General features: G+C 46.9%; 1 protein-coding gene across 1 annotated transcript in view; it reads right to left on the bottom strand.

The window, feature by feature from the left end:
* The window catches only part of WDHD1 (WD repeat and HMG-box DNA binding protein 1), a gene marked incomplete at its 5' end in the record, with an annotated part of 70,303 nt that extends 49,111 nt beyond the window's left edge, over positions 1–21,192 (bottom strand). The window contains 5 exon segments of the mRNA XM_077474769.1: positions 6,939–7,076; positions 9,818–10,059; positions 12,873–13,057; positions 14,098–14,285; positions 21,003–21,192. Of these exon segments, the coding sequence (XP_077330895.1) occupies positions 6,939–7,076; positions 9,818–10,059; positions 12,873–13,057; positions 14,098–14,285; positions 21,003–21,192 (943 nt within the window).
* Between the last annotated feature and the right edge of the window lie 5,337 nt (positions 21,193–26,529).

The following is a 26,529-nucleotide window of genomic DNA, read 5'->3' on the forward strand; positions in this document are numbered from 1 at the left end:
GAAAAGCTACAATTTCTGGGGAAATTGTACAAAGTGTTCTTGCCTCCACCAACTGGAGTGGGCGGAGTAACTGGGTGGAGTGGGCGGAGTAACTGGGTGGAGTGGGCGGAGTAACTGGGTGGAGTGGCTTGAGTAACTGTTGTGTGGTTGGAGTGGCTGGAGTAACGGTGAAAAGTGTTAAAGAGCTTAATATTTTAAAAAGTAGAAATAGTGGTAAAAAAAGTTGAAGAAGTCCCATCATTAGCTGAAAGAGCTGAACATTTTTTTCAAAAATGATTTTTTTTTTCAATTATTTTTTTTTTTTTTCCAACAATGATTTTTTTTCAAAAATTATTATTTTTTTTTTTTCAACATTTTAAATTTTTTTTTATTTTTTTCATGGGGTGGTCATAATGTTTTGGATGATCATGGGGGGGGGGGGGGGTTGTCAGCTTTTGTCACCTCCCACTCTAGTTTTGAACATTTTGCCATTCATTCCCATGAGACAAATTTTCCCGCAAAAATTACGATATTTCGTGAACCATTCGGCGAAACGTTGCACAAAGTAATAGCGCACCAATCGGCACGTTTCGGTATATATTTTCGGTAAATGTAGTGTAAACGCTGTGGGAGGAGTTAGGGTGGTAAATTTGGCAATAATATGTGAGATAACAGGAAGTGCTCTTGCTATGCAAGAACACTTAATTATGCGCATATGCGGTAGCGGGAAAGAAAAAAAAAAAAAAAAAAAAACCAGAACAGCACAGTCACGTGACCTGTCAAAGTCACATGGCTGATTATCCTCCAATCCAAGTTAACAGAGCAGATGCAATTCCTTATATGTCTGCATTTTATGAATGGCCTGTGACATGCAGGCTGCGGTATTGAGCAACGTGAAGGCGTATGATGGATAGTGGTACCAGCTCTCCGCTATAAATTGCCCCCCCCCCCATAGTATGAGTGCTGAGGGCTATCCTCCGTCAGGTCAGACACAACACGGAGAACTGGGAACACAACAAGCAGAAGGCGACAGTTTCCCGGCATCCGATCCGAACAAATCGCCGTCCATTTCCAGACCCGGGCTCATCTGTTGGTATTTTTTCCAGTATAGTGTTCCAATGTTTTCACAGAAGCCCAAATCCATCAGCAGATTTACTGCAAGCTGTTATTGAAGTACACAAGGTAATGATCCAAAACATCACCATCGGCCAATGGAACAAATCCATAGCCCAATATCATCTCGCCCCCTTGTGGCCGTTGGTGGAAATGCACTTAAATGCTGAGAAGGAGCTACAAGAAAACTATACTCCGGGGATATGCAATTAGCGGACCTCTGGATGTTGCAGAACTACAAGTCCCATGAGGCACAGCAAGACTCTGACAGCCACAAGAATGACACCCAGAGGCAGAGGCATGATGGGACTTGTAGTTTTGCAACAGATGGAGGTTCCCGCTAATTGCAGATCCCTGCTATACTCTCTGTCCATTCTGAATTATTATTTTCTGGGAAAGTAATTTTCCGGCAACTTCACATTTTATGGAAATACTTGTCCAGATTGGAAAAAAAAAAAAAACAGCTAAAATAGTAGAGCACTAAAAAAAAAAAAAAAAAAAAAGATAGCAGCTAGCACAGCAAAAGGCCAACCTTATAATAGAAAGAAGAAAAAAATAAAAAAAGTGATAGCGCAATAATGCAAAAAATAATAAAAAATAAAACTATGTATCCAAACATTGACAAGGTTAATTGCTCATAAAGTGCCTAAGTGTTGAAAATCACCGAGTATAAAATAGGGCTGGGGGAAAAAAAAAATCGATTCAAATCTTGAATCGAGTCGAGAGGTCAAATCGATTCAAAAATTCAGCAAATTCGTTTTTTGTTTAGTTTTTTTCCACCAAAATCTGTGATAAAAAAAAACAAAAAAAATAAAAATAAAAACTTGATTCCCGATTCGAAACTATTTATTTATTTTTTTGATGGACACCGCGCCGATCCTGAGGTGCTGCGGGCAGGAGTTTTTAGGCGAGGCCGCGGCTCCGGCCTAGTCTGCACAGCCGGATGCCGTGGACTAGGCCCGAAGCCGCGGCCTCGCCTACAAAAACTCCTGCCCACGGCACCGGCTCGGTCTATAAAAAAATTAAATAAAATAAAAAAATAACTCGATTCGAATTGTGAATCAAGTTTTCAGATGAGGCCGCGGCTTCGGCCTAGTCCGCGAGGCCGGATGCCGTGGACGAGGCCGAAGCCGCGGCCTCGCCTAAAAGCTCCTGCCCGCGGCACCTCAGGAACGGCGCGGTGTCCATCAAAAAATAAAAAATAACTCGATTCGAATCGTGAATCAAGTTTTCAGACGAGGCCGCGATTTCGGCTTAGTCTGCGAGGCCGGATGCCGTGGACGAGGCCGAAGCCGCGGCCTTGCCTAAAAGCTCCTGCCTGCGGCACCTCAGGACCGGCGGGGTGTCCATTAAAAAAAAAATAATTGTTTCGAATCGTGAATCAAGTTTTTTTTTTTTTTTAAATCGCAGATATTTTTTTGGAGAATAAAAAAAATCGCTCAGCTCTAGTATAAAACAAAGTGCATCACAAAGTGAGAGATTACTCAAACTGCTTAAATGTTGAAAATGCGAAGCGTTCTCTGAATGGCGCCCGTGCCGAGCAGCCGATTTCCTTTCCTAAGCAGGAAAGACCTGGAAGCCAGTGGAGATCACTGGAATAGTGATCAGCGGTGGCGTCCATACAGTGATTTCTGGCTTCCAGAGGGATTCCACGATAACTACATAAGGTATATTGGTCCAAGCCGGAACAATGTATTTACAGTTGTGTTCAAAAGACACAGAAGGCGGCGCACACACACAGGGGTAAAATGGCAATTAAAAAGGTTAATTTCCCACGTTTGTGGCTTTTTAAACCACAATTAGTGTCTGTGTATAAATAGTCAGCGAGTTTGGTAGCTCTCACATGGATGCACTAAGCAGGCTAGACACGGAACCATGAGGAGGTAGGAAAGAACAGTCAAAAGACCTGCGCAACAAGGTAATGAAGCTTTACAAAGATGGAAAAGGATATAAAAAGATATCCAAAGCCCTGAATATGCCAGTCAGTACCGTTCAATCACTTAAGAATTGGAAAATTTGGGCATCTCTTGATAACAAGCCGAGGTCAGGCAGACTGAGAAAGATTTCAGCCACAACAGCCACAGGAATTGTTTGGGATACAAAGAAAAAAAAAAACCCTACAGGTAACCTCAGGAGGAATACAGGCTGCTCTGAAAAAAAAAAAAAAAGACGGTGTGGTTGTTTTTAAGAAGCACAATACGATGATACTTGAACAAAAAAGGAGCTGCATGGTCAAGTTGCCAGAATGAAGCCTTTACTGTACAAGTTCCACAAAAATGCCCGGGTACAATATGCCCAACACCCACCTTGGCACGCCTCATGGGGCTTTTTTGTGGCATCGGCGCAGTAAAGGTTTCCTTCTGGCAGCTCAACCATGCAGCTCTTCTTTGTTCAAGTATCGTTGAATTGCGCTGCTTAAAAACAACCGCACCGTCTTTTTGGCGAGCAGCCTGTATTTCTCCTGAGGTCACCTGTAGGGGTTTTTTTTCTTTGTATCCTGAGCAATTCTTCCACCAGTTGTAGTTGCGATCTTTCTTGGTCTACCTGACCTTGGCTTGGCATCGAAAGACCCCCCCCCCCCCCACGAATTTTCCACTTCTTAATAAGGGATTAAACAGGATAGTATTTTCCGGCGTATAAGACGACCTTTTATACAAAAAAAAAAAAACTGGCCTGTATTACATGTGTTCTGCCTAGTCCTCTCCTGAAGGTGGCGTAATAACCCTACGGTCAAGATTACTGGAGCTGTGTCCGTCAATAAACGAAAGAGAAAAACTGGCGAAAAAAGCAGGGGTCGTCTTATATGTCGGGTCAGCTGCTCAGATGCCTGCTGGATGTGCGGTAATACTGTAGGTAGCTTCGGCTACCTACAGTATATACCGCTGAGCCAATCCCCGGTGAGCGATGTATTCCAATGAATACAGAGCCCCGCTCGGATTGGAGTAACAACCTCTGCCAATCCGAGCAGGCTACATACAGTAGCCTGCTCGGATTGGCTTTGAGAGTCAGAGAGGCGCGGGCTGATGATGTTTACAGCCTCTGCCAATCCAAGCAGGCTTTGTATTCATTAATAGAATACATCGCTCGCCGTGATTGGCTCCAGCTCGATGGAAGAAGGATATGGTTCCAGCTCCAGCAAGAACGAAGAAGGTTATAAAGCCTCGGAAGGGGGGGGGGGTCGTCTTATAGCCCCGGTCGCCTTATACACCGGGAAATGCGGTACTGACCGGCATATTCAAGGCTTTGTGTATCTTTTTATATCCCGAGCCACCCCCCATCAAATCATTCTCTGCAGCTATTACCTTTTGTACCACCACCCCCTCCCTTTAGAATGTAAGCTATATGAGCCGGGCCCTCCTGTACCTTTTCTATTGAACTTTACTGTAATTGTGTTGCCCCCCCCCCCCCCATACATTGTAAACTGTTGACGCTATATAAATCGTGTATAATATTAAAAAGTAAATAATAATATCCTTTTCCAGCTTTATAAAGTTCCATTACCTTGTTACGCAGGTCTTTTGACTGTTCTTTTCTACCGCCTCGTGGCTTAGTATCTAGGCCTGCTTAGTGTATCCAAGTGAGAGCTAACCAACTCATTGACTATTTATACACAGACCCCGATTGTGATTTAAAAAAAAAAAAAAGCCACAAATCTGGGAAATTAACCTTCAATTGCCATTTTACCCCTGTGTGCGTCACCTTCTGTGTCTGTACCGAGGCCAAACATTCCAGGGTATGTAAACTTATCAGGGCCATTTGGGTGATTTCTGTTATTATGATTTAAAAAAGAGCCAAAAAAATTATAGTAAATGGCTTCATGTGATCGCCATCCTTAACCACTTACAGACCAGACCAATTTGCTGGTCAAAGACCAGACCCATTTTTGCGATTCGGCACTGCGTCGATTTAACTGACAATTGCGCGGTCGTGCGACGTGACTCCCAAATAAAATTGACGTCCTTTTTTTCCCCACAAATAGAGCTTTCTTTTGGTGGTATTTGATCACCCCTGCGGTTTTTATTTTTTGCGCTATAACCAAAAATAGAGCGACAATTTTGAAAAAAAAACGCATTATTTTTTACTTTTTGTTATAATAAATATCCCCCAAAAATATATAAAAAAAACATTTTTTTCCCTCAGTTTAGGCCGATACGTATTCTTCTACATATTTTTGGTAAAAAAAAAAATCGCAATAAGCGGTTATTAATTGGTTTGCGCAAAAGTTATAGCGTTTACAAAATAGGGATAGTTTTATAGCATTTTTATTAATAATTTTTTATTATTTATTTTTTTACTAGTAATGGCGGCGATCAGCGATTTTTATTGTGACTGCGACATTGTGGGGGACCCATCGGACATTTTTGACACATTTTTGGGACCATTGTCATTTATACAGCAATCACTGCTATATAAATGCAGTGATTCCTGTGTAAATGACACTGGCAGTGAAAGGGTTAACCAGGGGGTGGCAGTGTAGGGGTTAAGTGTTCCTAGGGGTGTGTTACTAACTGTGGGGGGGGGGGGGGGGGGGGTTGGGCTTTTATTTAGTGAACACTGATCTCTGCTCCAATCACATGGAGCAGAGATCAGCGTCACTAGTTGCTAGGCAGAATGGAAAAATGTTGTTTACACAGCATTTCCTCCATTCGGCCGCTCCGTGAGACAATTGCGGGGATGCCCGCGGCGATCGAGTTCGCGGGTCCCGCCACCGGACTCACGGGGGTCCCGACCAGCGCGGGAGCGCGCCGCGGGAGCGCGCCGCCGGCGGCGCGCTCCCGATGGCAGGGCGGCATTGAATATTGGACGTACCTGTACGCCAATATGCCTGCCCGTGCCATTCTGTCGACGTACATCGTCGTACGCTGGTCGGGAAGTGGTTAAATAAAAAGACATTTTTTTTTTGGCATGATCAGTCACATTTTCAATATTAATTCCAAAATTCCACAATTTCTGCCAGGGTATGCAAACTTTTGAGCACGACTGTGTGTATATATATATATATATATATATATATATATATATATTATATATATTATATATTTATATTATAGCCATGCCTGGAATTCTTCTACAACTATAAAACGAATATAGTGCAACATAAAAAAAAAAATTGGAGCTACCACCATTTTATTCTCCGGGGTATCTGCTCTCAGAAAATATAATGTTTGGGGATTTTAACTAAATACTTCAGACCAATAAATTATTTTTTTTCTTGCGTGCCAAAAAAAAAAAAAAAAAAAAGTTATCTACCTTAAAACGCGGGTCTAGAACCTTGTTGGTAGATCAAGTAAAAGGGGAAGGACGGGATTGGTGGGACTTTATATGAGGTAACGAGTGGGTTTATTTTATTTATTTGTTTAATCTTATACTTTATTTATTTCTTTTTTGTTTTCTTTTATTGATTACATGACTGTTGTTTATGAAGCAGTATAATTACATTACCATGTACCAATATTTCTATTACCCATAGATTGGTTTTATACTTTTTAATATCAACTGAATTATGTCATTTATGAACTATTATTACTTTATTACTATGTATCAAGATAATTATATTATTTTATTTTATTCATTATTTCAATCATGTCATTATCATGTAGCAATAAATTGCTGAGATCTTATTGAATTATACTATCATGTTATTTTTCTGATTTACTTTTTATTTTATTTTTTGGAGCCCTTGATCACATGATTTCAAACCTTTTTTGTTCTTAGCTATGCTTCATATAAAGTCCCAATTTTATATTTGCCGCTGTTGCAAACTTTTCACTTGTTGTAGGTCAGGATAAAGTTTGGACTATAAGCAGAATATTTTTTTAATTAAAAATACTTTAGGTTCTTCTTACCTTCTGCACTGAAGCCGAGCCAGGACAGGTGACTTTTCCTGGACAGGGGCAGAGGGTCACCATGTAGGACCTGCCTCCTCTTCTTTCCCAGCTCCAGGAGCTGCACACCCAGACACTGCTCTCCATCAAACCCCGTACCTGGACAGGAACAGAAGACACCGTCACACACACCTCCCTCTCCTACAATCTAGGAAATAATCCGATTCATTGTCTGCTTTTCTGAGGATATCAAGCATAATCAAGCATAATATCAAGCATAATCATAATCAATTTACACTGCAACTCCTGAAATCCATAAAAAAAAAAAAAAAAAAATCATCAAGTGGTGGTACCTGAGGAGGTCTCCGGGAATATGCCAGGAGTTTGGGAACTATAAATATGGAGCAATATCTCCAATTCCCCTGAAGAAGTCACGTGATCGAGTAATGAAGTGCATTGGAGCAGAGCTTGTTGGTGATGTCATAGCACACGCCGAAATCCCAGAAATAAGGCATTGTATTGTATAGTCACTCCTACCACAGGAACAGAGGAAAAAAAAAATCTCAATGGGGCCACTGGTTCCTGTGATGACTAAGAAGGGATATCCCTTAAAAACTTGAAAAATTTCGTACGTTTGTAAATTCGAAAATTTGTTAATTTGAAAATTTCCGAATTGGCAAATTTCGTAATTGACTAATTTTGTCAAATTCGTAAATTTGAAAATTTCGTAATTGACAAATTTTGTCAAATTCGTAAATTTGTCAAATTCGTAAATTACCAAATTGACAAATTTTGTCAAATTGACAAATATTGTCAAATTTATAAATTCATAAATTCGATGAGTCGTAAATTTGAAAATCCAGGAATCCAAAAATTCGAATCGAATTGACAAATTTTGTCAAATTCATAAATTTGAAAATTCGTAAATTTTGTAAATTGACAAATTTTTGTCAAATTCATAAATTCGAAGAGTCGTAAATTCGAAAATCCAGGAATCCAAAAATTTGAATGCAAAAACGCGCAAGAACGAGAATCCGAAAAAATAACTATTAAATTACAGGTATTTCAAAAAAATCTTCTAACTTCCTGTTGAGTCTACAGAACAGGAAGTAAAGGGAAAACTCCCTAATGAAACACAGGTGCTTAAAAAAAACTGACACACACACATGAAAATGAAAAAAATAAATAAAAAGTGTTTGAGCCCTGGATATAATTTAAAGTTGAACTCCAGACAGCTGACTTTAGTCAATTAAGCAACACAGCTAAGTCACCACCACACTCCCCAGCCTATGACAGGACAGCAAAGGAACAGCAACAAACTGATGAGGTCATCTCTGTTCTCTCCTCCTTGTCAGCACATGTAAATGCAAAACACGTTACTGGCCCCCATTCCTGCTGCTTTCTCTGACAGTATAAGTGATGCGATACAAGAAAATAATACATTGCATTTAAAAAAAAATATGCATCATTGTGTTTAATAAATATACAACTCTAATCCTTGGTGTTTTTTAAATTACTGTATTGAGTATAGCTTAACAAAATAAAAATTGATCTGACCAATAAATTAGGACGCCCCATAGGACGAAACGCATTGGAAGGAGCTAGCAGACTGACGTCACACACTGCTGGTGAGAGACCAGTTGGCTTATCTTATTCAGTCACTTTTATTTTAACCCCTAGGCGTCTACCTATCACTTTGTGCACTACTTTGTGCATCCTGGTGGATTATAATCACATCCCACATGAAGACATGTGAGAACCGACTGCTACAATGTTGCTTTCAAACAATACAGAGGTGCCAACGTTGCGTCATTGAAATGTCTGCGTTATGCAAGTGGGAGATATGGAACGTATTACACACCACAGGAGGAGTACGGTGACCATCTCTGCCCATCACCAGGAGCCTTTCTAATGCCCCCTACAGACATCAGACAACATGCTGAGATCTATAAAAAAGCAACCAGGGGCGGACTGACCATTTGGCCCCGGGCCACTAGGGGGCCCCATCAGGGTTGCCAGACTCAGTAAAACCAGGGACAGTATGTAAAAATCTGTGTTTTTTTTTTTTTTTAACATCTGTCTCTGAAATGTCCCTTACCGGCATCCTTTTGGTCTAAAAATCCCGAGATTATAGCTGCCCCACCTCTCCAGTACCTTCCCAGCCAATAGAAACAGGTCTGTGTATACTGTGTGTACATGTATGTGTATACTGTGTGATTGTGTATACTGTGTGATTGTATACACTGTGTGATTGTGTATACTGTGTGATTGTGTATACTGTGTGATTGTATATACTGTGTGATTGTGTATACTGTGTGATTGTGTATACTGTGTGATTGTGTATACTGTGTGATTGTGTATACTGTGTGATTGTGTATACTGTGTGATTGTATACACTGTGTGATTGTATACACTGTGTGATTGTATACACTGTGTGATTGTATACACTGTGTGATTGTGTATACTGTGTGATTGTATACTGTGTAATTGTGTATACTGTGTGATTGTGTATACTGTGTGATTGTGTATACTGTGTGATTGTGTATACTGTGTGATTGTGTATACTGTGTTATTGTGTATACTGTGTTATTGTGTATACTGTGTGATTGTATATACTATGTGATTGTGTATACTGTGTGATTGTATATACTATGTGATTGTGTATACTGTGTGATTGTATACTGTGTGGCCCCATAGTCTCTGATTGCCTGGGGGCCCCATAATCTCCTATTGCCTGGGGGCCCCATAATCTCCTATTGCCTGGGGGCCCCATGAGTTGTCAGTCCGCCCCTGCATGCAACATTCCATCACGTGAATTCTCCTGTTTTGTCTTTATGGGGGAGATGAAGGGAAGCAATAAAAAGAAGAAAATCTGAATCAGGAGCTGATGATGCACCGACCTCTATGGTAGACCAGGATTAGCTGCTCCCCGTGTCCCGCCATGCACACCACAGGCCCCGGAAGACTGAGGATCTCCTTCTGAAGTCCGCCCACACTGAAGATTCGCAGCAGCAAGGCGCTGGTAGCGCAGGCCACCCAACCCAGGCCCAGGCAGACAGCCTGGAGGTCTTCTCCTTTGGGCATATCCACCATCCAATCCTTACTGTTGTCCCAGGAGCTGAAGTGCAGGCACTGGAGTTTGCTAAGTGTGGAGGGAAGAAGGATCAGAGTTACACATCAGAGACATCGGAAGATTACAAGGCAGGAAGGGGAAATAAATCACTGGATACAATAAAAAACTCGGGATAATTCTAATGACTGGATACAATAAATCCCGGGATAATTCTAATCACTGGATACAATAAATCCCGGCATAATTCTAATCACTGGATACAATAAATCCCGGGATAATTCTAATCACTGGATACAATAAATCCCGGGATAACTCTAATCACTGGATACAATAAATCCCGGGATAATTCTAATCACTGGATACAATAAATCCCGGGATAATTCTAATCACTGGATACAATAAATCCCGGGATAATTCAAATCACTGGATACAATAAATCCCGGGATAATTCTAATGACTGGATACAATAAATCCCGGGATAATTCTAATGACTGGATACAATAAATCCCGGCATAATTCTAATCACTGGATACAATAAAACTCGGCATAATTCTAATCACTGGATACAATAAATCCCGGGATAATTCAAATCACTGGATACAATAAATCCCGGGATAATTCAAATCACTGGATACAATAAAACTCGGCATAATTCTAATCACTGGATACAATAAATCCCGGGATAATTCTAATCACTGGATACAATAAATCCCGGGATAATTCTAATCACTGGATACAATAAATCCCGGGATAATTCTAATCACTGGATACAATAAATCCCGGGATAATTCTAATCACTGGATACAATAAATCCCGGGATAATTCTAATCACTGGATACAATAAATCCCGGGATAATTCTAATCACTGGATACAATAAATCCCGGGATAATTCAAATCACTGGATACAATAAATCCCGGGATAATTCTAATCACTGGATACAATAAAACTCGGCATAATTCTAATCACTGGATACAATAAATCCCGGGATAATTCAAATCACTGGATACAATAAATCCCGGGATAATTCAAATCACTGGATACAATAAAACTCGGCATAATTCTAATCACTGGATACAATAAATCCCGGGATAATTCTAATCACTGGATACAATAAATCCCGGGATAATTCTAATCACTGGATACAATAAATCCCGGGATAATTCTAATCACTGGATACAATAAATCCCGGGATAATTCTAATCACTGGATACAATAAATCCCGGGATAATTCTAATCACTGGATACAATAAATCCCGGCATAATTCTAATCACTGGATACAATAAATCCCGGCATAATTCTAATCACTGGATACAATAAATCCCGGGATAATTCTAATCACTGGATGCAATAAATCCCGGCATAATTCTAATCACTGGATACAATAAATCCCGGGATAATTCTAATCACTGGATACAATAAATCCCGGCATAATTCTAATGACTGGATACAATAAATCCCGGGATAATTCTAATCACTGGATACAATAAATCCCGGGATAATTCTAATCACTGGATACAATAAATCCCGGGATAATTCTAATCACTGGATACAATAAATCCCGGGATAATTCTAATCACTGGATACAATAAATCCCGGGATAATTCTAATCACTGGATACAATAAATCCCGGGATAATTCTAATCACTGGATGCAATAAATCCCGGCATAATTCTAATCACTGGATACAATAAATCCCGGGATAATTCTAATCACTGGATACAATAAATCCCGGGATAATTCTAATCACTGGATACAATAAATCCCGGCATAATTCTAATGACTGGATACAATAAATCCCGGGATAATTCTAATCACTGGATACAATAAATCCCGGGATAATTCTAATCACTGGATACAATAAATCCCGGGATAATTCTAATCACTGGATACAATAAATCCCGGGATAATTCTAATCACTGGATACAATAAATCCCGGGATAATTCTAATCACTGGATACAATAAATCCCGGGATAATTCTAATGACTGGATACAATAAATCCCGGGATAATTCTAATCACTGGATACAATAAAACTCGGCATATCTAATCACTGGATACAATAAATCCCGGGATAATTCTAATCACTGGATACAATAAATCCCGGGATAATTCTAATCACTGGATACAATAAATCCCGGGATAATTCTAATGACTGGATACAATAAATCCCGGGATAATTCTAATCACTGGATACAATAAATCCCGGGATAATTCTAATCACTGGATACAATAAATCCCGGGATAATTCTAATCACTGGATACAATAAATCCCGGGATAATTCTTATCACTGGATACAATAAAACTCGGCATAATTCTAATCACTGGATACAATAAATCCCGGGATAATTCTAATCACTGGATACAATAAATCCCGGGATAATTCTAATCACTGGATACAAGAAGGCTACTTTCACACTTAGGTGCTTTACAGGCGTTTTAGGGCTAAAAATTACGTCTCTCCTGTCACTCCTTTGCGAGAGCCCGAGTGCCTTCACATAGGAGCGGTGCGCTTGCGGGGCATAAAAAAAAAAAAAGGGGTGGTTTAGGAGCGGTGAATGCACCACTCCTAAAACGTCCCTGCCCATTGCAATGAATGGGCACCGATGCCAAAGCACCTGCAAATCTAGCGGCGCTTTACCACCGATGCCCCCAACGACTCAGCGTGAAAGTGCCCCAAGTCCCAGGATAAATCTAAAGACTGGATACAATAAATGCCAGGACAATTCTAATGACTGGATATAATAAATGCCTAGGGCAGTCTGTAAATACCATCTGTCTAGGAGTGCCCACTCCTCCAGACTGAAATCCACCCAATAGCAGTAGGGCACAGCACTGGGGCTGTGGGTGAACGTCCCCATTCTCCTGGGTATATACTCACCTTGCCAGCTCCTCTGTGCCTTCACAAGCCAGGAGCACGGCCTCCTGGGACATGTCTGCTATAGTATGGTTCAAGGTGTTGGTGAGGTGCATGGCGTGATGTATGGCGGTGTCGTGAAATTCCACATCGATGGCATTGTCCTGCTCGTCATTATAACAGCGAATCACTCCAATGGAATTCCACATCTGATAGGAAAAACAGTATATTACATACAGCATTATACACAGCGTAAAGCAGAACTCCAGCCAATAATAAGATAAAAATTAACTGGTCAAAAAATAAAGACAAAAAACACAACAAAACCACCTTTAGCTGCAATAAACACCTTCAATGCAGAAATGTCCTCCTGCATTATTCAGCCCACTTCCTCCCCCCATGCCCAAGCTCGACAGTGGTGTGTGCCGACAGGGCTGTGGATAAGGGGGTACCACTGGTTCTCCTGTACCAGGCCAGCAGGGGGGCTCAGTCAGCAGGGTGAACTGGATGTGGGCAGGGAGGGTGATCGGTGTGGCGGGGGGCAATTACTGGAACCAATCTCCTGTATGGCTCTCTGTGCAGCAGCTGAAAGCTGGCTGCGTCTTCTCTCCCTCCCACCGGCTTTCAACTGCTGCAGAAAAAGCCATACAGGGGGATCGGCTCCAGTAATTGCCCATCAGCCTCGCCCCCCCCCCCCTCCCGCTACACCCATCACTGTCCCTGTGGACCATACATTTAATCCCCTGCTGCCCTGCCCCCCCCCCCCCCACAGTGCTGCCAGCTCCCCTCCTCTCCTTCCCGCTGGCAGCTGCAGGCACACAATAGGATCCTTCAGGATGGGTAGTGGAGGAAGGGTCCAGTAAATATGTCATATTTACCAGCCCCTTCCTTCCCAGATGAACACAATGAGTGGTCTGTACCAATCATCACTGTGTTCCTTCATAGCTGAAGCATAGTAACTGTTTATTTGGGTTAAGGCCCTGTCAGGTTGGCTGTATGGGGGGCTGCGTGTTTTCTCACAGCAGCACTGTGTGCAGATTCCCGTGTATGACTTCATCCCGCACTGCACTCCTCCCATTCTTCTCTATGGAAGGGGACACTCACCATAAACCTCGTTGTGCTGGCAAATATGTACAGTAATCTGTCCCGTTACCAGTTTCCAGCTGGCAGTTGCTGCAGCACCCATCTACCCACCCCATCGCCCCCCAATCCAGGGATGTGTGCGATGGGAATATTGTGCGTTACTCACCATGAAGCGGTGCATGAGATGGGTTGGGGTAGAGCCCGGCTGGAAGGGTTTCTGCGGCGGCGTTGGCATCGGCCCGCTATAAACCGGCTTTGAAGGGAAAGATGGAACTGGATCTGCGATGGTGGACCGGTCATCCTCATCGGCCCCGCCGGGCTTCCCCACATCGACAGACTTTAGAGACGGGACATCTAAGGCAAGAAAGTATAAAAAGGTAAAAAAAAATTCTGGGGTACAGGTGGAGAGCAAATGCAGAGAGGTGCACGTCCATGTAAACCGGGGAGTTCAATATGAAAACCTGAACTTCTATCCAGGCAGAACATTAATAAAGCAATGGTGTGGCCCTACCAAAGTCATACCACCAATAATATAAAAAAAATTATACCGCACATTTTTAACCAGTTGCCGACCGCCGCACGCCGATGTACGTCGGTACAATGGCACGGGCAGGCATAAGGACATACATGTACGTCCCTTGCCTCCCGCGGGTCGGGGGCCCGATCGGGCCCCCGCCCGGTGCCTGCGGCGGTCGGTATTCGTACGGGAGCGATCCCGGACGAGGGGACGGCCATTCATTCATGGCCACCCCCTCGCGATCGCTCCCGACGAATAGAAATCCCCGGTGACATCACTTCCTCTCCTGTAATGTAAACACAGGAGAGGAAGTGATGTATTCTCTCCTCCGTGTCGGTATTTTTCGTTCCGACACGGAGGAGAGCGGATCAGTAAGTTGCACCAACACTCTACACACACAGTAGAACATGCCAGGCACACTCACACCCCCCCTTTACCCCCCGATCACCCCCCCAATTACCCCTGCCCCCCAGTCACAGTGACACCAATGTAATTTTTTTTTTTTTTTTTTTTTTTTTTGCATTGGTGTCATTTGTGACTGTAATAACTGTTAGGGCAGTTAGAGTTAGCCCCCTTTAGTTCTAATGTACCCCCCTAACCCCCCCAATAAAGGTTTAACCCCGTGATCACCCCCCGTCGCCAGTGTCACTAAGGCTGGGTTCACATTGCAGCGGTTTATGAGAACGAATGTGATTCGCACCGCACTGCAGTGCAAATCACATCCGATCTCTGTGCGATTCGAGTTCAGCCATTCGCCGCACCCGCCACACCCGCCGCACCCGCCGCAAATTCGCACGGGACCCTTTTTTTGGCCCGCAGCAGAATCGGATCGCATGGGTGTTCACACCATGCGATCCGAGTTTGCAGATCGCACTGCGATATGCGAACTGATCTGGGGGTGTCAGTAACATTTCACTGACACTCCCAGCAGTTCGCATAGGGCAGTGTGAACTGCCGCCGGGAGGCATGCGATGCGGGAACCCGCCGCGGATTCGCGGCGTTTCCGCATCGCTCCAGTGTGAACCCAGCCTAATAAGCGATCATTTTTCTGATCGCCGTATTAGTGTCACAGGTGACGCTAGTTAGGCAGGTAGGTATTTAGGTTCGCCGCAGCTTTTTATAGCGCCAGGGACCCCCATATACTACCGCATAAAGCCCCCTGATTGCCCCCTAGTTAACCCTTTCACCAGTGATCACCATATAACTGTTACAGGTGACGCTGGTTGGTTAGTTATTTTTTTATAGTTTCAGGGCACCCGCCATTTATTACCTAATAAAGGTTTAACCCCCTGATCACCCGGCAGGTGTCATTTGTGACTAATAACTGTTAGGGCAGTTAGAGTTAGCCCCTTTAGTTCTAAGGTACCCCCCTAACCCCCCCAATAAAGGTTTAACCCCGTGATCACCCCCCGTCGCCAGTGTCACTAAGGCTGGGTTCACATTGCAGCGGTTTATGAGAACGGATGTGATTCGCACCGCACTGCAGTGCAAATCACATCCGATCTCTGTGCGATTCGAGTTCAGCCATTCGCCGCACCCGCCGCAAATTCGCACGGGACCCTTTTTTTGGCCCGCAGCAGAATCGGATCGCATGGGTGTTCACACCATGCGATCCGAGTTTGCAGATCGCACTGCGATATGCGAACTGATCTGGGGGTGTCAGTAACATTTCACTGACACTCCCAGCAGTTCGCATAGGGCAGTGTGAACTGCCGCCGGGAGGCATGCGATGCGGGAACCCGCCGCGCATTCGTGGCGTTCCCGCATCGCTCCAGTGTGAACCCAGCCTAATAAGCGATCGTTTTTCTGATCGCTGTATTAGTGTCACAGGTGACGCTAGTTAGGCAGGTAGGTATTTAGGTTCGCTGCAGCTTTTTATAGCGCCAGGGACCCCCATATACTACCGCATAAAGCCCCCTAATTGCCCCCTAGTTAACCCTTTCACCAGTGATCACCATATAACTGTTACAGGTGACGCTGGTTGGTTAGTTATTTTTTTATAGTTTCAGGGCACCCGCCATTTATTACCTAGTCTCACTAGTGTACCCCTAAATTTAGGGGTGTCTACTTTCCAAAATGGGGTCATTTGGGGGGGGTTTGTGCCATCTTGGCATTTTATGGCCTTCAAAACTGTAACGCCCTTAGAAAGCCTGAAGGCGGTGCTTGGTTTTCGGGGCCCCGTACGCGGCTAGGCTCCCAAAAAGTCCCACATATGTGGTATCCCCATACTCAGGAGAAGCAGCAGAATTTATTTTGGGGTGTCATTTCACATATGCCCATGGCATGCGTGAGCAATATATCATTTAGTGACAACTTTGTGAAAAAAAAAAAAAAAAAAAAAAGTTTGTAATTTTCCCGCAACTTGTGGCAAAATATAAAATATTCCATGGACTCAACATGCCTCTCAGCAAATAGCTTGGGGTGTCTACTTTCTAAAATGGGGTCATTTGTGGGGGTTTTGTGCCATCTTGGCATTTTATGGCCTTCAAAACTGTAATAGGTAGTGAGGAGTGAAATCAAAAAATTACGCCCTTAGAAAGCCTGAAGGCGGTGCTTGGTTTTCGGGGCCCCGTACGCGGCTAGGCTCCCAAAAAGTCCCACATATGTGGTATCCCCGTACTCAGGAGAAGCAGCAGAATTTATTTTGGGGTGTCATTTCACATATGCCCATGGCATGCATGAGCAATATATCATTTAGTGACAACTTTGTTAAAAAAAAAAAAAAAAAAAAAAAAAAGTTTGTAATTTTCCCGCAACTTGTGGCAAAATATAAAATATTCCATGAACTCAACATGCCTCTCAGCAAATAGCTTGGGGTGTCTACTTTCTAAAATGGGGTCATTTGTGGGGGTTTTGTGCCATCTTGGCATTTTATGGCCTTCAAAACTGTAATAGGTAGTGAGAAGTGAACTCAAAAATTTACGCCCTTAGAAAGCCTGAAGGCGGTGCTTGGTTTTCGGGGCCCCGTACGCGGCTAGGCTCCCAAAAAGTCCCACATATGTGGTATCCCCATACTCAGGAGAAGCAGCAGAATTTATTTTGGGGTGTCATTTCACATACGCCCATAGCATGTGTGAGCAATATATCATTTAGTGACAACTTTGTGTAAAAAAAAAAAAAATTTTTTTTTTTGTCATTATTCAATCGCTTGAGGCAAAAAAATAAAATATTCAATGGGCTCAACATGCCTCTTATCAATTTCCTCAGGGTGTCTACTTTCCAAAATGGGGTCATTTGGGGGGGTTTTGTACTGCCCTGCCATTTTAGCACCTCAAGAAATGAGATAGGCAGTCGTAAACTAAAAGCTGCGTAAATTCCAGAAAACGTACCTTAGTTTGTAGATGTGACAACTTTTGCGCAAACCAATAAATATACAGTTATTGACTTTTTTTTTACCAAAGACATGTGGCTGAATACATTTTGGCCTAAATGTATGACTAAAATTGAGTTTATTGGATTTTTCTAATAACAAAAAGTAGAAAATATCATTTTTTTTCAAAATTTGCGGTCTTTTTACGTTTATATCGCAAAAAAATAAAAATCGCAGAGGCAATCAAATACCATCAAAAGAAAGCTCTATTTGTGGGAAGAAAAGGACGCAAATTTTGTTTGGGTACAACATTGCATGACCGCGCAATTACCAGTTAAAGCAGCGCAGTGCCAAAGTGTAAAAAGACCTCTGGTCATTTACCAGCAAAATGGTCCGGTCTGAAAGTGGTTAAAGCGCAGCGATGTGCCCAACGCGCTCAGTGCTATTCTTCTGAAACAGCTCAGACATCCGGGACGCACACATGGAGGCATTATTTTGTTTTAATTCAGTTGCAAAGAATTTTACTAGAATCACTGTATGGCTTCTCTTTACATCACTGCTCCAAAACGGACAGGACTCCGCCCAATGCGTTTTGTCCTTAAATCAGGGTTAAATCATAGTCACCATGATCCAACTCTGACCAAGGGTGAAATTCACCCCTCCTCCTCCATCATCAACGTGCAACAGGAACCTGTTTTTATTACATACCTTTATTTTGGAGCCAGTGATGTAATTTTTTAGGGGGGGTCTCGGTGCTTCTCTATGCAAGGCAGGCAGATCATGCTGTACATAGCTTCTTGAAAACATCCCAGCCCCCCCCCCCCCCCGGCCTCGGTACTCCTCTCAAGAGCCCTTAGTCCTGATCCAAGCAGTGGGAGGAGTTATGCAAACATCAAAATGCCTTGATGGGTGGGTGTCAGTCTGCAGGAGTGGGCATGCATAGGCAGGCTGTAATTTGCATAGCCAAGGCCCACAGGTGATGCTGAGCCTCCACGACTGAAAGAATTGAAATCCAATGAACGAAAGGGACAGGCTGGCTGAGCAAGCGGAATCCGTATAAAACGGACAAGCCCGCGGGAAAGGGGTCTTAAAGTGGAGGTCCACCCTAAAGTGGACCTCCGCTCATCGGAACCCCCCCCCCCCCTCCGGCGCCACAATTGACACCTTTCAGGGGGGAGGGGGGTGCAGATACCTGTACAGTACAGGTATTCTGCACCCACTTCCGGGATAGCTCTCTGCGCAAAGGGGCGTAGATTACGCCCCTTTCCGCAAGTGCCCGCCCCTTTCCTGCAAGTGCCCCGCTGCCTGCTGGGAAACACACAGATCCCAGAGGCAGCGGGGACCGTCCTTATTGCGCAGCGCGATTCGCGCATGCGCAGTAGGGAACCGGGAAATGAAGCCGAAAGGCTCCACTTCCTGATTCCCATACCCAAGATGGCGGCGGCAGCACTCGAGTGTCGATCTAGAGATCGGCTTCGGGTGCCGACATCGCGGGCGCGCTGGACAGGTAAGTGTCACTATTTTAAAAGTCAGCCGCTGCAGTATTTGTAGCTGCTGGCTTTTAAAAAAAAAATAAAATAAATCGCGGAGTCCCGGCGGACTACCGCTTTAAGCATTTCTTAGTTCCATAAGAGACGTGTACAATCTTTTTTTCCTGTACATACGTTACAACATTGTTCATCATGGGAGAGAAACATGTCAAGAGTGATATAAATGAGTTACAATGTAGGAAAATCTCCCCCAATGGGGTTTTCCGCAGCAAAAAAAAAATACAATTGTTATAAAAATTATTAAAAAGATTTTTTATTGAAAAACGGCAACATAGTATTTATCTAGGTCTATGTTGCCATTTTTCAATAAAAAATCTTTTTCATTATTTTTCTAACAATTGTATTGCGGAAAAACCATTACAACATTGTTTATTTAAAATGTTTTTTTTTTTTTAACCACTTCAATACCGGGGGGCACTTAAACACCTTCCTGCCCAGACCAATTTTGAGCTTTCAGCGCTGTCGCACTTTGAATGACAATTGCGCGGTCATGCTACATTGTACCCAAATGAAATTTTTATCATTTTTTTCCCACAAATAGAGCTTTCTTTTGGTGGTATTTGATCACCTCTGCGGTTTTTATTTTTTGCTAAACAAATAAAAAAAGACCCAAAATTTTGAAAAAAAAAATGTTTTTTTTTGTTTCAGTTTCAAAACTTTGCAAATAAGTAAGTTTTTCTCCTTCACTGATGGGCACTGATGGGGTTACACTGATGGGCAATGATAAGGCGGCACTGATGGGCACCGATGAGGTGGCACCAATGGGCACCGATGAGGTGGCACCAATGAAGTGGCACTAATGAGGCGGCATTAATGGACACCGATATGTGGCACTGATGGGCGGCACGGATGGGCACTGATAGGTGGCACAGGTGGGCATGGGTTAGGCGGCACAGGTAGGCGGCACAGGTGGGCATGGGTAGGCGGCACAGGTGGGCGGCACAGGTGGGCATGGGTAGGCGGCACAGGTGGGCATGGGTAGGCGGCACAGGTGGGCATGGGTAGGCGGCACAGGTGGGCATGGGTAGGCACTGATAGGCGGCACAGATGGGAACTGATAGGCGGCATTGTATTATAATATATTGTACTAATGGATGCCAATCAGTGCCAATCAATAATGCATGCCAATCAGTGATGCCCATTGTGGGCACTGATTGGCATCCATTATGGGCACTGATTGGCATCCATTGTGGCACTGGATTGGAATCCCTGGTGGTCTAGGGTGGCATACCTTGTCCTTGGCATCCCTGGTGGTCTGGTGGCGTCCCTGGTGGTCCGGTGTGGGCATCCTCGGGGGGGCTGTGCTGATAATCGATCAGCACAGACCCCCCCCTGTCAGAGGAGCAGCCGATCGGCTCTCCTCTACTCGCGTCTGACAGATGCGAGTGAGGAAAAGCCGATCACCGGCTTTTCCTATTTACACTGTGATCAGCCGTGATTGGACACGGCTGATCACGTGGTAAAGAGTCTCCGTCGGAGACTCTTTACCGAGATCGTAGTTGCTGGGTGGTCAGACTGACACCCCGCAACAACGATCGCCGCGATGCGCGCCCCCGGGGGCTCATAATCCTGATCACATCATATGACGTCCGGTCAGGATTATCAAACCACTTTGCCGCCGTCTATTTGCTATAGGGCGGGCGGCAAGTGGTTAAATAAGTCATATTCTGCTCCAGCAGTAACAATGTCATTACCTAAAGAATTCTCATCGTCATCCAGGATGGCGCGGGTTCTGGGCCGGCCCGATATGGGGGCAAAGTTATCATCATCGTCCTCGTTGCCGACCGACGCCTGCTGATCGATCATGTCCGTGTTCAGGAAGTCTTCATCGTCGCCATCCTCATCAAACAACGCATCGTAATCTTTGGTGGCAGCAGCGGAGGTCTTAGGAGGTAAAAAGAGAAGAACTTCAAATAGCTGTAAGCAAGGGGGACTACACTAGCTGGTGTGGTGGAGCCTCCAAACTATCACCCCAATGGGCTACATCCAGTCTGCATAAAGAAAACTAGCTGGGGCTGGCTGGCAGTGGATGTGACAGTCTGTGTATTATAATATGGAGACTCATGAATCCACTGCCAGCCAGCCATAACCCCTCACTGCAGAATTCCTCCACCCCCACATGGGTGGTTGCTAGGACCACTGGCTTCCTACCAACTAATCACATGGTTGCTCTGCCCCCAGAATTTATGGATGAACTCTGCTGGGTACACACAGATATCGGCTGGCTCTGCTGGGCACACATGTGGATGTCAGGAGGGCTCTACTGGGCATACATATAGATATTGAAGGTGGGGCTCTCTGCCAGGCATATATAGCATATAGGGATGGTGGATGTCGGGGGGGGGGGTTCTGCTGGGCACACACATGGATGTCAGTGGGCTCTGCTGGGCATATACAGTATCTCACATTCTCACATTTGTGTAAATATTTTCTTCTATCTTTTCATGTGACAACACTGAAGAAATGACACTTGTCTACAATGTAAAGTAGTGAGTGTACAGCTTGTATAACAGTGTAAATTTCCTGTCCCCTCAAAATAACTCAACACACAGCCATTAATGTCTAAACCGCTGGCAAAAAAAGTCAGTACACCCCTAAGTGAAAATATCCAAATTGGGCCCAATTAGCCATTTTCCCTCCCCGGTGTCATGTGACTCGTTAGTGTTACAAGGTCTCAGGTGTGAATGGGGAGCAGGTGTGTTAAATTTGGTGTTATCGCTCTCACTCTCTCATACTGGTCACTCGAAGTACAACATGGCACCTCATGGCAAAGAACTCTCTGAGGATCTGAAGATAAGAAGTGTTGCTCTACATAAAGATGGCCTAGGCTAGAAGAAGATTGCCAAGACCCTGAAACTGAGCTGCAGCACGGTGGCCAAGACCATACAGCGGTATAACAGGACAGGTTCCCCTCAGAACAGGCCTCGCCATGGTCCACCAAAGAAGTTGAGGTCACGTGATCAGCGTCATATCCAGAGGTTGTCTTTGGGAAATAGACGTATGAGTGCTGCCAGCATTGCTGCAGAGGTTGTAGGGGTGGGGTGGTCAGCCTGTCAGTGATCAGACCATACGCCGCACACTGCATCGAAATTGGTCTGCATGGCTGTCATCCCAGAAGGAAGCCTCTTCTAAAGATGATGCACAAGAAAGACCACAAACAGTTTGCTGAAGACAAGCAGACTAAGGAGATGGATTACTGGAACCATGTCCTGTGGTCTGATGAGACCAAGATAAAGGTATTTGGTGTCAGATGGTGACAAGCGTGTGTGGGGGCAACCAGGTGAGGAGGACAAAGACAAGTGTGTCTTGTCTACAGTCAGGCATGGTGGTGGGGGTGTCATGGTCTGGGGCTGCATGAGTGCTGCCGGCACTGGGGGGCTACAGATCATTGAGGGAACCATGAATGCCAACATGTACTGTGACATACTGAAGCAGAGCATGATCCCCTCCCTTCAGAGACTGGGCCGCAGGGCAGTATTCCAACATGATAACCACCCCAAACACACCTCCAACACCACCACTGCCTTGCTAAAGAAGCTGAGGGAAAGGTGATGGACTGGCCAAGCATGTCTCCAGACCTAAACCCTATTGATCATCTGTGGGGGATCCTCAAACGGAAGGTGGAGGAGGGGAAGGTCTCCAACATCCACCAGCTCTGTGATGTCATCATGGGGGAGGGGAAGAGGTAGGGCTGCAACTAACGATTATTTTCATAATCAATTAATCGGCCGATTATTTTTTCGATTAATCGATTAATCGGATAAAAAAAAAAAGGGGGGGAAATATATATACGCACACGCGCGCGCACACACACACACACACACACACACACACACGTGTCCCCCCCAGTATAGATGACACATTCCTCCCCTCTCACATGGTGTCACTGCCCCACCTCCTCTCAGTGCTCTCCTCCCCCCCTCCGGTGTCTCGGGTTTTCTCACCCCTTCATGATGACAGCGGCTCCTCCTCGGTGTGCCGGGGTGGTGTGGGGCGGAGTCTCAGTCCGGACCCGCCACACGTGACTCGGCCGACTCCTCCAAATGGAGCGAAGGGCACCCCGAAGCCGGGCGATGGATGCACGCATGTGCAGAGCCCAACCTCCAATCACAGCAGCGCTGGAAAGCGGGGACAGAAGAAGACGACGGGGGGATGTGCGGGGACAGAGGGAAGAGGACGGGGGGGATGTGCGGGGACAGAAGAAGAGGACGGGGGGATGTGCGGGGACAGAAGAAGAGGACGGGGGGATGTGCGGGGACAGAAGAAGAGGACGGGGGGGATGTGCGGGGACAGAAGAAGAGGACGGGGGATGTGCGGGGACAGAAGAAGAGGACGGGGGGGGGGATGTGCGGGGACAGAAGAAGAGGACGGGGGGGGATGTGCGGGGACAGAAGAAGAGGACGGGGGGGATGTGCGGGGACAGAAGAAGAGGACGGGGGGGGATGTGCGGGGACAGAAGAAGAGGACGGGGGGGATGGTGCGGGGACAGAAGAAGAGGACGGGGGGATGTGCGGGGACAGAAGAAGAGGACGGGGGGATGTGCGGGGACAGAAGAAGAGGACGGGGGGATGTGCGGGGACAGAAGAAGAGGACGGGGGATGTGCGGGGACAGAGGAAGAGGACGGGGGGGGATGTGCGGGGACAGAAGAAGAGGACGGGGGATGTGCGGGGACAGAAGAAGAGGACGGGGGGGATGTGCGGGGACAGAAGAAGAGGACGGGGGGATGTGCGGGGACAGAAGAAGAGGACGGGGGGATGTGCGGGGACAGAAGAAGAGGACGGGGGGGATGTGCGGGGACAGAAGAGAGGACGGGGGGATGTGCGGGGACAGAGGAAGAGGACGGGGGGATGTGCGGGGACAGAGGAAGAGGACGGGGGGGGATGTGCGGGGACAGAGGAAGAGGACGGGGGGGGATGTGCGGGGACAGAGGAAGAGGACGGGGGGATGTGCGGGGACAGAGGAAGAGGACGGGGGGATGTGCGGGGACAGAGGAAGAGGACGGGGGGATGTGCGGGGACAGAGGAAGAGGACGGGGGGATGTGCGGGGACAGAAGAAGAGGACGGGGGGATGTGCGGGGACAGAAGAAGAGGACGGGGGGATGTGCGGGGACAGAAGAAGAGGACGGGGGGATGTGCGGGGGCAGAAGGGGGGATGTGCGGGGACAGAAGGGGGGATGTGCGGGGACAGAAGGGGGGATGTGCGGGGACAGAAGAAGAGGACGGGGGGATGTGCGGGGACAGAAGGGGGGGATGTGCGGGGACAGAAGGGGGGATGTGCGGGGACAGAAGGGGGGATGTGCGGGGACAGAAGAAGAGGACGGGGGGGATGTGCGGGGACAGAAGAAGAGGACGGGGGGATGTGCGGGGACAGAAGAAGAGGACGGGGGGGATGTGCGGGGACAGAAGAAGAGGACGGGGGGATGTGCGGGGACAGAAGAGGACGGGGGGATGTGCGGGGACAGAAGAAGAGGACGGGGGGATGTGCGGGGACAGAAGAAGAGGACGGGGGGATGTGCGGGGACAGAAGAAGAGGACGGGAGGATGTGCGGGGACAGAAGAAGAGGACGGGGGGATGTGCGGGGACAGAAGAAGAGGAGGACGGGAGGATGTGCGGGGACAGAAGAAGAGGACGGGGGGGATGTGCGGGGACAGAAGAAGAGGACGGGGGGATGTGCGGGGACAGACGAAGAGGACGGGGGGATGTGCGGGGACAGAAGAAGAGGACGGGGGGATGTGCGGGGACAGAAGGGGGGATGTGCGGGGACAGAAGGGGGGATGTGCGGGGACAGAAGAAGAGGACGGGGGGATGTGCGGGGACAGAAGAAGAGGACGGGGGGATGTGCGGGGACAGAAGAAGAGGACGGGGGGGATGTGCGGGGACAGAGGAAGAGGACGGGGGGATGTGCGGGGACAGAGGAAGAGGACGGGGGATGTGCGGGGACAGAGGAAGAGGACGGGGGATGTGCGGGGACAGAAGAAGAGGACGGGGGATGTGCGGGGACAGAGGAAGAGGACGGGGGGATGTGCGGGGACAGAAGAAGAGGACGGGGGGATGTGCGGGGACAGAAGAAGAGGGACGGGGGGATGTGCGGGGACAGAAGAAGAGGACGGGGGGATGTGCGGGGACAGAAGGGGGGATGTGCGGGGACAGAAGGGGGGATGTGCAGGGACAGAAGAAGAGGACGGGGGGGGATGTGCGGGGACAGAAGAAGAGGACGGGGGATGTGCGGGGACAGAAGGGGGGATGTGCGGGGACAGAAGGGGGGATGTGCGGGGACAGAAGGGGGGATGTGCGGGGACAGAAGAAGAGGACGGGGGTTTGCGGGGACAGAAGAAGAGGACGGGGGGATGTGCGGGGACAGAAGAAGAGGACGGGGGATGCGCGGGACAGAGAAGAGGACGGGGGGATGCGCGGGGACAGAGGAAGAGGACGGGGGGATGCGCGGGGACAGAGGAAGAGGACGGGGGATGTGCGGGGACAGAGGAAGAGGACGGGGGGATGTGCGGGGACAGAAGAAGAGGACGGGGGATGTGCGGGGACAGAAGAAGAGGACGGGGGGATGTGCGGGACAGGGAAGAGGACGGGGGATGTGTGCGGGGACAGAAGAAGAGGACGGGGGGATGTGCGGGGACAGAAGGAAGAGGACGGGGGGATGTGCGGGGACAGAGAAGAGGACGGGGGATGTGCGGGGACAGAGGAAGAGGACGGGGGGATGTGCGGGGACAGAGAAGAGGACGGGGGGATGTGCGGGGACAGAAGGAAGAGGACGGGGGGATGTGCGGGGACAGAAGAAGAGGACGGGGGGATGTGCGGGGACAGAAGAAGAGGACGGGGGGATGTGCGGGGACAGAAGAAGAGGACGGGGGGGATGTGCGGGGACAGAAGAAGAGGACGGGGGGGATGTGCGGGGACAGAAGAAGAGGACGGGGGGGATGTGCGGGGACAGAAGAAGAGGACGGGGGGGATGTGCGGGGACAGAAGAAGAGGACGGGGGGATGTGCGGGGACAGAAGAAGAGGACGGGGGATGTGCGGGGACAGAAGAAGAGGACGGGGGATGTGCGGGGACAGAAGAAGAGGACGGGAGGATGTGCGGGGACAGAAGAAGAGGACGGGGGGATGTGCGGGGACAGAAGAAGAGGACGGGGGGATGTGCGAGGGACAGAAGAAGAGGACGGGGGGATGTGCAGGGACAGAAGGGGGGATGTGCGGGGACAGAAG

The sequence above is a fragment of the Lithobates pipiens genome, unplaced genomic scaffold, assembly GCF_037356315.1.
Source record: "Lithobates pipiens isolate NorthernLeopardFrog02 unplaced genomic scaffold, aLitPip1_a1.2 Scaffold_129, whole genome shotgun sequence".
Taxonomy (NCBI): domain Eukaryota; kingdom Metazoa; phylum Chordata; class Amphibia; order Anura; family Ranidae; genus Lithobates; species Lithobates pipiens.